The following is a 12822-nucleotide window of genomic DNA, read 5'->3' on the forward strand; positions in this document are numbered from 1 at the left end:
ATACAGTGATGCAGCTGGACAGGACCCCACCCCCAATTGTGCTCCTGTAAAATGTTGTCAAGATGGGGGTTGTGTCAGAGTTTTGGATCTGGATCTCAGGTTACCGATGGCTTGAGCTGGAGTCTGCATCTGCGGATTCCCCTGGATGTTAATCCAAGGACACTCAGTGTTTCTTGCTTCTCCTTCTCTCTTCCAGGCAACACTAATGATGACTCTTAGCCTTATGGCAGGCAGAAGACTTGAGATTCTTTTATTGCCATGTAATAAAACAGATGTAATATTACACAAAAATAAAATGCAGAAGTCTGCAGACAACATGATTGAAGTAAAAACGCAGTGCTGGAGAAACTCAGCAGGTCAAACTGTCCTTTTGAAACACTGGTTTTACTCTTTTGTTTGACCTGCTGACTGCGTTTTTAATATTACACAAAATTGGATTTAGTCCGGTGCAAGGGAGGTTAGAGTAACTTTACATCTACATCTCCCTGTGATGGAAGCTCCAAACCCCCATTCAGGTCTCCTCTAAATATCTCCCCTTAAACCTCTAATTTTATAGTCTTGAATCGGTTTAGCAAATTCTTCCTCATATAATATCAAGGTAATCCCAGTCAATATCGGGGAAGTTTAATCACCCGTCGCTATAACCCTTTAGCTCTTGCACTTGTGTACGATCTTCCTGTAATGTTCAATAGTCATCGAAAGAGACCAAAAAGCAGCAAGCAGATGGGTTCAAGATTAATTGTGTGGTAACTGCCGTGCAGGATTGCAGAGGAAACTTCCTTGTGCGTTTTCTCTGTGGGCTGGGGTAATGCAGGTCTCTTCCATTGACCCATGTGACGGGACCTGCGGTGGGCTTGAAAACGACAGGCTTTCACTCCAAGGCCGACGTGGAGACAGGCTGGGTTCCAGAACAGTCAACGGGTCCGTCGTGGAGAGAGTGCTGAACTCAAAAGTTCCTTGGCATGCGTATAAGGGCTGACCTATCCTAGACTCTCTCAACACCTCATTAGTCTTCCTCAGAGGATTGAGGAGGACAAGGCAACCGGCCCTCATCCTGAAAACATTTCACATGAGCCCCAAATGAAAGTGTCCTGTCTGGCCGTGTGTTAGATGGCAGCTGCAGAGCATCAGATAGAGTCAATAGAGAGGAACATCAAATCAGCCGAGAGGATCACTGGGGTCTCCCTTTCCTCTCCTAGGAGCACTGTCTAAATGGGGCTCAAGGAATGACAGAAAATCCTTTCCATCCTGCCCGCAGCCTCTTTGACGCACAACTATTAAGAGGGAGGTACAGGAGCATCAAAATCAAGATTGTCAGGCTGGGGTTTCTTCCTGTAGGATGTGAGATTGATGAACAGCATCCTGTAAATTAAAATCATCCTAAAATAAATTTTCCAGTTGCTTGAGAAACAGTGCCTAACTAATATACCTGCATTAAGAATTAAGAGCTTGAAAGATAAAACACTAAACTATACTTGCACAAGTATATAAACCTTAAAACATTTTGCTTGTATTCCTTGAAAATATTTAACTGTCACTGCATCTGCAGGTTCCTCCTGCTCCACAGAGCCACCTGAAAGACGAACAATAGCATTATAATTAATCCCTCCCCCCCCCCCCACCCCCCCAAGTGTACAGATAAAGCCTTACTAATAAAGATAAAGACTCTTACTAAGCAGGGCTAAGGAGACCCTTTAAGAGAGTCACCCCAACAGCGAGCAGCATCAACCAGCTCTTCATCCTGGGCGATGTCATTGCTGTTTCACACATCTTTATTTAAACAGACACCACGAGCAAAGCACAACCAAGGCCCTCCATCCGCTGGCTGAATATTTGCTCCCATCTTCACCAAAAGTTTTTGTTTCTTCAGAGGACATTTACAATTTTAAACTTTTAATTTTTTATTCTTAATAATTTATTTAATATGACAATTTATTTTTACTTTTTTTGAACTGGTTGCTTGATGTTGACAGTTGCTTGAATTCAGGATAGGGGTTGCACAGTACTGTGCTTTTGTGCGTGTACTGTGGTCTGGTGTCGGGTTGCACATTCCGGTGATAATGAACTTGAGGGGGGGTGCAGCTGGCGACTTGGGGAGGGGGTCCAGTGTTTGGTGGAACAAGGAGGGTTGGTCAAGGGGCTCACAGTTTTGTTCTGTTTTCTAGTGCCTCCGGGAGTGATGCCACCCTTCCCGCCAGGACTGTTCCCCTTTTGGCCGCCCATGGGTCACTTGGGCCAGAACTTCTTCCCTCAAGCACCAGCCGCAGGCCCCAACACACTTCCGCCGAATGCCTCGGCTCCCTCTGGCTCCGACGCCCAGACCAACGGTAGGTGCTTCAATCCGGGCCGCAGGTGCCGTGAAAACGAGGATTGCAAGGATTGCTTGATACTGCAAGTCAAACCAGTGTCGCTATCAATGTGACTTCTATTAATCCCGCCATTTCGCATTTTAAGATGATACTGTGACAAGCCCAAAGGACCCCAAAACCCAACAGCAATGGATATTCACCAAGACAAATGGTTACTTAAACAAAAGTTGTTTTTAATTATCTTTAAACATAAAAACAGGATCAAACTTTAACTTATCTCTGTTGACTTACTTAACCCCCTTCTAATTCCAAGCACACGTGTATGTAAGGTGTGTGTAAGTTCAAAAAAGTTCTTTGCTTCACAGTCCAATCTCACTACACATGACTCCAAGTAGATTGGTTGCAGGCAATTCTTATACTGTGCACAGAATTTAACATTTATAAAGTTCACCAGGCTTTGGTGCTTGAAAGGTAAATGGTTAACCGCTCAGGAAGGTTCTTGTCAGTTTTTAGAGAGAGATTTGTTGTTCCGGGACATCCACAACTGATGTCAGTCACCTCAGTGTTTTGCTGACGAAACTTGCCCCTTCAGGGTTCTCCAGATGATAAATTCTCTTTCAGGTCACCACAGAGTTCTTTTGTTTCTCTTATTCCAATTGAAACATTAGACCGTCCTCTCCTCTTGCATGAACCCACAAGGGCTTTGACCAGGCCGTCTTATAAATGGGCTTTCCATAAGCGCTCGTGCTCTCTCACTCCCCCTCACTCTCTCTCTCCATCACTTTCTCTTTCTCACTCACTCCTCTCTCTCTCTCCCCCACTCTCTCTCCCCCACTCTCTCTCTCCCCCTCACTCCTCTCTCCCCCTCACTCCTCTCTCCCCTCACTCCTCTCTCCCCCTCGCTCCTCTCTCCCCCTCGCTCCTCTCTCCCCCTCGCTCCTCTCTCCCCCTCGCTCCTCTCTCCCCCTCGCTCCTCTCTCCCCCTCGCTCCTCTCTCCCCCTCGCTCCTCTCTCCCCCTCGCTCCTCTCTCCCCCTCGCTCCTCTCTCCCCCTCGCTCCTCTCTCCCCCTCGCTCCTCTCTCCCCCTCGCTCCTCTCTCCCCCTCGCTCCTCTCTCCCCCTCGCTCCTCTCTCCCCCTCGCTCCTCTCTCCCCCTCGCTCCTCTCTCCCCCTCGCTCCTCTCTCCCCCTCGCTCCTCTCTCCCCCTCGCTCCTCTCTCCCCCTCGCTCCTCTCTCCCCCTCGCTCCTCTCTCCCCCTCGCTCCTCTCTCCCCCTCGCTCCTCTCTCCCCCTCGCTCCTCTCTCCCCCTCGCTCCTCTCTCCCCCTCGCTCCTCTCTCCCCCTCGCTCCTCTCTCCCCCTCGCTCCTCTCTCCCCCCTCGCTCCTCTCTCCCCCTCGCTCCTCTCTCCCCCTCGCTCCTCTCTCCCCCTCGCTCCTCTCTCCCCCTCGCTCCTCTCTCCCCCTCGCTCCTCTCTCCCCCTCGCTCCTCTCTCCCCCTCGCTCCTCTCTCCCCCTCGCTCCTCTCTCCCCCTCGCTCCTCTCTCCCCCTCGCTCCTCTCTCCCCCTCGCTCCTCTCTCCCCCTCGCTCCTCTCTCCCCCTCGCTCCTCTCTCCCCCTCGCTCCTCTCTCCCCCTCGCTCCTCTCTCCCCCTCGCTCCTCTCTCCCCCTCGCTCCTCTCTCTCCCCCTCACTCCTCTCTCTCCCCTCACACCACTCTCTCTCTCCCTCACACCACCCTCTCTCTCCCTCACACCACCCTCTCTCTCCCTCACTCCTCTCTCTCCCTCACTCCTCTCTCTCCCTCACTCCTCTCTCTCTCTCCCTCACTCCTCTCTCTCTCTCCCTCACTCCTCTCTCTCTCCCTCACTCCTCTCTCTCTCCCTCACTCCTCCCTCTCTCTCCCTCACGCCTCCCTCTCTCTCCCTCACGCCTCCCTCTCTCTCCCTCACGCCTCCCTCTCTCTCCCTCACGCCTCCCTCTCTCTCCCTCACTCCTCCCTCTCTCTCCCTCACTCCTCCCTCTCTCTCCCTCACTCCTCCCTCTCTCTCCCTCACTCCTCCCTCTCTCTCCCTCACTCCTCCCTCTCTCTCCCTCACTCCTCCCTCTCTCTCCCTCACTCCTCCCTCTCTCTCCCTCACTCCTCCCTCTCCCTCTCTCTCCCTCACTCCTCCCTCTCTCTCCCTCACTCCTCCCTCTCTCTCCCTCACTCCTCCCACTCTCATTCCTCCCTCTCTCACTCACTCCTGCCTCTCTCTCCCACTCCTCTCTCTCCCTCACTCCTCTCTCTCTCCCTCACTCCTCTCTCTCTCCCTCACTCCCTCTCTCTCCCTCACTCCTCTCTCTCTCCCTCACTCCTCTCTCTCTCCCTCACTCCTCTCTCTCTCACCCTACTCCTCTCTCTCTCCCTCATTCCTCTCTCTCTCTACTCTCTCTCTCCCTCACTCCTCTCTCTCTCCCTCACCTCTTCTCTCTCTCACCCTACTCCTCTCTCTCTCTCCCTCATTCCTCTCTCTCTCTACTCTCTCTCTCCCTCACTCCTCTCTCCCTCACTCCTCTCTCCCTCACTCCTCTCTCCCTCACTCCTCTCTCCCTCACTCCTCTCTCCCTCACTCCTCTCTTCCTCACTCCTCTCTCTCCCCCTCACTCCACTCTCTCTCTCCCTCACTCCTCTCTCTCTCCCTCACTCCTCTCTCTCTCCCCCTCACTCCTCTCTCTCCCCCTCACTCCTCTCTCTCCCCCTCTCCTCTCTCTCCCCTCACTCCTCTCTCTCCCCCTCACTCCTCTCTCTCCCCCTCACTCCTCTCTCTCCCCTTCACTCCTCTCTCTCCCCCTCACTCCTCTCTCTCCCCCTCACTCCTCTCTCTCCCCCTCACTCCTCTCTCTCCCCCTCACTCCTCTCTCTCCCCCTCACTCCTCTCTCTCCCCCTCACTCCTCTCTCTCCCCCTCACTCCTCTCTCTCCCCCTCACTCCCCTCTCTCTCCCCCCTCACTCCCCTCTCTCCCCCTCACTCCCCTCTCTCTCCCTCACTCCCCTCTCTCTCCCTCACTCCCCTCTCTCTCCCTCACTCCCCTCTCTCTCCCTCACTCCTCTCTCTCTCCCTCACTCCTCTCTCTCCCTCACTCCTCTCTCCCTCACTCCTCTCTCTCCCCCTCACTCCTCTCTCTCCCCCTCACTCCTCTCTCTCCCCCTCACTCCTCTCTCTCCCCCTCACTCCTCTCTCTCCCCCTCACTCCTCTCGCTCCCCCTCACTCCTCTCCTCTCCCTCACTCCTCTCTCTCTCCCTCACTCCTCTCTCCCTCACTCCTCTCTCTCCCCCTCACTCCTCTCTCTCCCCCTCACTCCTCTCTCTCCCCCTCACTCCTCTCTCTCCCCCTCACTTCTCTCTCTCCCCCTCACTCCTCTCTCTCTCCCTCACTCCTCTCTCTCTCCCTCACTCCTCTCTCTCTCCCTCACTCCTCTCTCTCCCCCTCACTCCTCTCTCTCCCCCTCACTCCTCTCTCTCCCCCTCTCTCCTCTCTCTCCCCCTCACTCCTCTCTCTCCCCCTCACACCACTCTCTCTCTCCCTCACTCCTCTCTCTCCCTCACTCCTCTCTCTCCCTCACTCCTCTCTCTCTCTCCCTCACTCCTCTCTCTCTCTCCCTCACTCCTCTCTCTCTCCCTCACTCCTCTCTCTCTCCCTCACTCCTCTCTCTCTCTCCCTCACTCCTCTCTCTCTCTCCCTCACTCCTCTCTGTCTCCCTCACTCTCTCTCTCCCTCACTCCCCTCTCTCTCCCTCACTCCTCTCTCTCCCCCTCACTCCTCTCTCTCCCCCTCACTCCTCTCTCTCCCCCTCACTCCTCTCTCTCCCCCTCACTCCTCTCTCTCCCCCTCACTCCTCTCTCTCCCCCTCACTCCTCTCTCTCCCCCTCACTCCTCTCTCTCCCCCTCACTCCTCTCTCTCCCCCTCACTCCTCTCTCTCCCCCTCACTCCTCTCTCTCCCCCTCACTCCTCTCTCTCCCCCTCACTCCTCTCTCTCCCCCTCACTCCTCTCTCACCCCCTCACTCCTCTCTCTCCCCCTCACTCCTCTCTCTCCCCTCACTCCTCTCTCTCCCCCTCACTCCTCTCTCTCCCCCTCACTCCTCTCTCTCCCCCTCACTCCTCTCTCTCCCCCTCACTCCTCTCTCTCCCCCTCACTCCTCTCTCTCCCCCTCACTCCCCTCTCTCCCCCTCACTCCCCTCTCTCCCCCTCACTCCCCTCTCTCCCCCTCACTCCTCTCTCTCCCCCTCACTCCTCTCTCTCCCCCTCACTCCTCTCTCTCCCCCTCACTCCTCTCTCTCCCCCTCACTCCTCTCTCTCCCCCTCACTCCTCTCTCTCCCCCTCACTCCTCTCTCTCCCCCTCACTCCTCTCTCTCCCCTCACTCCTCTCTCTCCCCCTCACTCCTCTCTCTCCCCTCACTCCTCTCTCTCCCCCTCACTCCTCTCTCTCCCCTCACTCCTCTCTCTCCCCCTCACTCCTCTCTCTCCCCCTCACTCCTCTCTCTCCCCCTCACTCCTCTCTCTCCCCCTCACTCCTCTCTCTCCCCCTCACTCCTCTCTCTCCCCCTCACTCCTCTCTCTCCCCCTCACTCCTCTCTCTCCCCCTCACTCCTCTCTCTCTCCCTCACTCCTCTCTCTCTCCCTCACTCCTCCCTCTCTCTCTCTCACTCCTCCCTCTCTCCCTCACTCCTGCCTCTCTCTCCCTCACTCCTGCCTCTCTCTCCCTCACTCCTGCCTCTCTCTCCCTCACTCCTGCCTCTCTCTCCCTCACTCCTCTCTCTCTCCCTCACTCCTCTCTCTCCCTCACTCCTCTCTCTCTCCCTCACTCCTCTCTCTCTCTCCCTCACTCCTCTCTCTCTCTCCCTCACTCCTCTCTCTCTCCCTCACTCCTCTCTCTCTCCCTCACTCCTCTCTCCCCCTCACTCCTCTCTCTCCCCCTCACTCCTCTCCCCCCTCACTCCTCTCTCTCCCCCTCACTCCTCTCTCTCCCCTCACTCCTCTCTCTCCCCCTCACACCTCTCTCTCCCCCTCACTCCTCTCTCTCCCCCTCACTCCTCTCTCTCCCCTCACTCCTCTCTCTCCCCCTCACTCCTCTCTCTCCCCCTCACTCCTCTCTCTCCCCCTCACTCCTCTCTCTCCCCCTCACTCCTCTCTCTCCCCCTCACTCCTCTCTCTCCCCCTCACTCCTCTCTCTCCCCTCACTCCTCTCTCTCCCCCTCACTCCTCTCTCTCCCCCTCACTCCTCTCTCTCCCCCTCACTCCTCTCTCTCCCCCTCACTCCTCTCTCTCCCCCTCACTCCTCTCTCTCCCCCTCACTCCTCTCTCTCCCCCCTCACTCCTCTCTCTCCCCCTCACTCCTCTCTCTCCCCCTCACTCCTCTCTCTCCCCCTCACTCCTCTCTCTCCCCCTCACTCCTCTCTCTCCCCCTCACTCCTCTCTCTCCCCCTCACTCCTCTCTCTCCCCCTCACTCCTCTCTCTCCCCCTCACTCCTCTCTCTCCCCCTCACTCCTCTCTCTCCCCCTCACTCCTCTCTCTCCCCCTCACTCCTCTCTCTCCCCCTCACTCCTCTCTCTCCCCCTCACTCCTCTCTCTCCCCCTCACTCCTCTCTCTCCCCCTCACTCCTCTCTCTCCCCCTCACTCCTCTCTCTCCCCCTCACTCCTCTCTCTCCCCCTCACTCCTCTCTCTCCCCCTCACTCCTCTCTCTCCCCTCACTCCTCTCTCTCCCCCTCACTCCTCTCTCTCCCCCTCACTCCTCTCTCTCCCCCTCACTCCTCTCTCTCCCCCTCACTCCTCTCTCTCCCCCTCACTCCTCTCTCTCCCCCTCACTCCTCTCTCTCCCCCTCACTCCTCTCTCTCCCCCTCACTCCTCTCTCTCCCCCTCACTCCTCTCTCTCCCCCTCACTCCTCTCTCTCCCCCTCACTCCTCTCTCTCCCCCTCACTCCTCTCTCTCCCCCTCTCCTCTCTCTCCCCTCACTCCTCTCTCTCCCCCTCACTCCTCTCTCTCCCCCTCACTCCTCTCTCTCCCCCTCACTCCTCTCTCCCCCTCACTCCTCTCTCTCCCCCTCACTCCTCTCTCTCCCCCTCACTCCTCTCTCCCCCTCACTCCTCTCTCTCCCCCTCACTCCTCTCTCTCCCCCTCACTCCTCTCTCTCCCCCTCACTCCTCTCTCTCCCCCTCACTCCTCTCTCTCTCCCTCCTCCCTCTCTCCCTCCCTCCTCCCTCTCTCTCCCTCACTCCTCCCTCTCTCTCCCTCACTCCTCCCTCTCTCTCCCTCACTCCTCCCTCTCTCTCCCTCACTCCTCCCTCTCTCTCCCTCACTCCTCCCTCTCTCTCCCTCACTCCTCCCTCTCTCTCCCTCACTCCTCCCTCTCTCTCCCTCACTCCTCCCTCTCTCTCCCTCACTCCTCTCTCTCTCTCCCTCACTCCTCTCTCTCTCCCTCACTCCTCTCTCACTCCCTCACTCCTCTCTCTCTCCCTCACTCCTCTCTCTCTCCCTCACTCCCCTCTCTCTCTCCCTCACTCCTCTCTCTCTCTCCCTCACTCCTCTCTCTCTCTCCCTCACTCCTCTCTCTCTCTCCCTCACTCCTCTCTCTCTCTCCCTCACTCCTCTCTCTCTCTCCCTCACTCCTCTCTCTCTCTCCCTCACTCCTCTCTCTCTCTCCCTCACTCCTCTCTCTCTCCCTCACTCCTCTCTCTCTCCCTCACTCCTCTCTCTCCCTCCCTCCTCTCTCTCTCCCTCCCTCCTCTCTCTCTCCCTCCCTCCTCTCTCTCTCCCTCCCTCCTCTCTCTCTCCCTCCCTCCTCTCTCTCCCTCCCTCCTCTCTCTCCCTCCCTCCTCTCTCTCCCTCCCTCCTCTCTCTCCCTCCCTCCTCTCTCTCCCTCCCTCCTCTCTCTCCCTCCCTCCTCTCTCTCCCTCCCTCCTCTCTCTCCCTCCCTCCTCTCTCTCCCTCCCTCCTCTCACAAACCACTTTGCCCTCTTAGAACAGCAAGTTCTCTTCTGGACAATCTGTGGCTTCTACAACATCTTTTATCGGTTGCCTTTTGTGAACAACAATCCATTAGTGAAGTCTCTGGGGCCCTGACATGTCTAGCATGGGGCAGAGCTCCAGTTTTTTAAATAAGTTCCGTTTTAAAATTTTTGTATGTGTCCTACTAGAGTAGGTCCCTTACCAAATCTTCCCTAATTTTTCTCCCAAAAACATTTCTGTATACTCTGTCACAATAGGAGGCATGAGGGTGCTAATAGGGGTGTATAACAGACCACCAAATGGGCCAAGAAAATTAGAGGAACAAATTTGTAGGGAGATGACGTATATGTGTGAGAATCATAAGGTAGTGATCATGTGAGATTTTAACTTTCCTCACATTGATTGGGATACCCATATAGTTAGAGGACTGGATGGGCTTGTTCGTTAAATGTGTTCAAGATTGTTTTCTAAATCAATTAGTAGAAGAACCGACTTGGGACGGTGTAATACTGGATCTCCTGTTAGGGAACGAGCTAGGTCAGGTATCGGACATTAATGTTGGAGAACAAATTAGGTCTAGTGATCATAACTCTGTTAGTTTTAGGGAAGAGCAAGGAGGGGCCTAAAGTTGAGGATCTGGATTGAAGAAGAGCAAATTACGAAGGAATAAGAAAGGATTTGGGGAGTATTGAGTGGGACAGGATATTTTCAGGTAAGGATGTTAATGAAAAATGGAGGATATTCAAAAAAGAAATTTTGAGGGTGCAGAGTACATATGTCCCAGTGAGGATCAAAGGAAAGGCTGGAAGTCACAGGGAGGCTTGGTTTTCGAGGAATATTGGAAATTTGGTTAGGAGAAAAAGGGAGGTGTACAAAAGGTATAAAGAGCAGGGAGCTGAGAATTTGAAGGAGGACTACAATGAGTGTAGAAGGAATCTTAAGAAAGAAATTAGAAAGGCCAAAAAAAGGCACGAAGAGGCTTTGGCAGACAGAGTAAAAATAAATCCAAAGGGTTTCTATAGGCACATTAAAAGTAAAAGATTAGTGAGGGATAAAATTGGACCCCTTGTAGATAATGAGGGTAGGCTGAGTGAGAAGTCAGAGGAAATGGGGGAAATTTTAAATGATTTCTTTGCCTCGGTATTCACTAGGGAAAAAAATGTTGAACCAGTTGAAGTAAAGAAAAATAGTGGGGAGGTCATGAAGCATACAAGGATAATCGAGGAGGTAGTGATGGCTGTGTTGAAAAAGATAAAGGTGGATAAATCTCCTGGACCGGACAAAATATTCTCAAGGACACTCAGGGAGGCTTGTGGACAGATAGTGGGGTCATTAACAGAGATATTTAGGATGTCACTGGCCACGGCGGTAGTGCCAAAGGATTGGAGGGTGGCGCATATGGTTCCGCTGTTTAAGAAAGGGTCCAAATGTAAACCTGGGAATTATAGGCCCGTGAGTCTGACGTCTGTGGTGGGCAAGTTAATGGAAAGTGTTCTGAAGGATGGAATTTACAAATATTTGGAGGTACAGGGATTGATAGGGAGTAATCAGCATGGTTTTGTCAGGGGTAGATCATGCTTGACAAACCTGATTGAGTTTTTCAAGGGGGTTACAAAAAAGGTTGTTGAAGGGAAAGCTGTGGATGTTGTCTATTTAGACTTTAGTAAAGCTTTTGACAAAGTTCCCCACAGGAGGTTAGGAAAAAAGGTGGAGGCATTAGGTATAAATAAGGAGGTAGTGAAATGGATTCAGCAATGGTTGGATGGGAGGTGTCAGAGTAGGGGTGGAGAATTGGATAAGCAAGTTTGCGGATGATACAAAGATTGGTGGTGTTGTGGACAGTGAGGAAGATTACCGTAGATTAAAAGGTGATTTAGGAAGGCTGGAGGTGTGGGCTGAGAAATGGCTGATGGAATTTAATACAGATAAGGGTGAGGTTTTACATTTTGGAAAGGCAAATCTAAATAGGTCATATGCATTAAATGGTAGGCTATTGAGATGTGCACAGCAACAAAGGGATTTAGGAGTTTTGGTAAATAGTATCCTCAAGGCTGATACTCAGGTAGATGGTGTGAAGAAGGCATTTGGAATGTTGGCCTTCATAAATCGGAGTATTGAATTCAAGAGTAGGGAGGTTATGATGAAATTGTACAAGGCATTGGTGAGGCCAAATTTGGAGTACTGTGTACAGTTTTGGTCACCATATTATAGGAAAGATATAAACAAAATAGAGAGAGTGCAGAGAAGATTCACGAGAATGTTGACAGGATTTCAAGGTTTGAGTTACAGGGAAAGGTTGTGCAGACTGGGGCTTTTTTCTCTGGAGCGTAGAAGATTGAGGGGGGACTTGATAGAGGTGTTTAAGATTTTAAAAGGGACAGACAGAGTAAATGTGGATAGGCTTTTTCAATTAAGAGTGGGGGAGATTCAAACGAGAGGGCATGGTTTAAGATTGAAGGTGGAAAATTATAAGGGGAACATGAGGGGAAATTTATTTTCGCAGAGGGTGGTAGGGATGTGGAATGAGTTTCCGGCAGATGTGGTTGAGGTGAGATCATTGGTTACATTTAAGGAAAGACTGGATAGTTACATGGAGAGGAGAGGACTGGAGGGGTATGGACCGGGTGCTGGTCAATGGGACCAGGGGGGTGAGGCATGGACTAGTAGGGCCGAACTGGCCTGTTCTGTGCTGTAAGTGGTTATATATGGTTATATACAGCAGTGTAATAAATCTTCCCATGATCCTGAAGTCAACAATCACCTCCTTTGTTTTTGGTAACATTGATTGCAAGGTTGTTGTTGGTGTACCATTCAGCCAAGTTTTAAATCTCCCTCCTGTACGCTGACCCATCGGCCATTTTTATTCAGCCCACTACTGTGGTATCGCCAGCAAATTTGTAGATGGTGTTATTGTAATACTGAGCCACACAGTCATAGGTGAATAGCAGTGGGCTAAGAACTTGACCCCGTGGAGCTCCAGTACTGATGGAGATTGTTCTCACTGATTGTGGCCTAGCGGTGAGGAAACCCAGGATTGAATTATACAGTGGGGTGTTGAGTCCCAGGTCTTGGAGTCTGAGGAGATGATGGTGTTGAATCTCAAGATATTGGAGCAGAGGTAGGCCCATTGAGTCTGCTCCACCCTTCTAATCATGAGCTGATCCATCTACCCCCCTCAGCTCTATGCCCCTAGATGACCTGACTAATCAAATATCTGTCAATGTCTGACTTAAATACCTTGCTTCCAGAGCTGCCCGTGGCAATAAATTCCACGGAGTCACGACCCTCTGTCTAAAGAAATATTTCCATATCTCTGTTTTAAATTGATGCCCCCTTATCCTAAAATTATACCTACTTGTCCTGGACTCCCCTACCTCCTTGCTCCATCGACTCTGTCCAGGTCTTTCAGTATTCGGAATGCCTCTGATGTCTTCTCTCATTCTTGTGCTGCCTACTATGTGACCCCACCATTAGGCGTGTCTTCCCCTCTCCGCTTTCCGCAGGGACTCCTACCTCTCCACCA

The 12822-nt window shown here is 52.9% G+C and overlaps 1 protein-coding gene across 2 annotated transcripts in view; it reads left to right on the plus strand.

The window, feature by feature from the left end:
- syvn1 (synovial apoptosis inhibitor 1, synoviolin) overlaps window positions 1-12822 on the plus strand; it is a 110383-nt gene that overhangs the window by 83270 nt on the left and 14291 nt on the right. For both annotated transcript variants that reach the window (XM_069893861.1, XM_069893862.1), the window contains one exon: window positions 2166-2327. In XM_069893861.1, coding sequence (XP_069749962.1) covers window positions 2166-2327 — 162 coding nt within the window. The remainder of the gene's footprint in view (window positions 1-2165; window positions 2328-12822) is intronic.

Source organism: Narcine bancroftii, chromosome 8 (assembly GCF_036971445.1).
Source record: "Narcine bancroftii isolate sNarBan1 chromosome 8, sNarBan1.hap1, whole genome shotgun sequence".
Lineage (NCBI taxonomy): Eukaryota > Metazoa > Chordata > Chondrichthyes > Torpediniformes > Narcinidae > Narcine > Narcine bancroftii.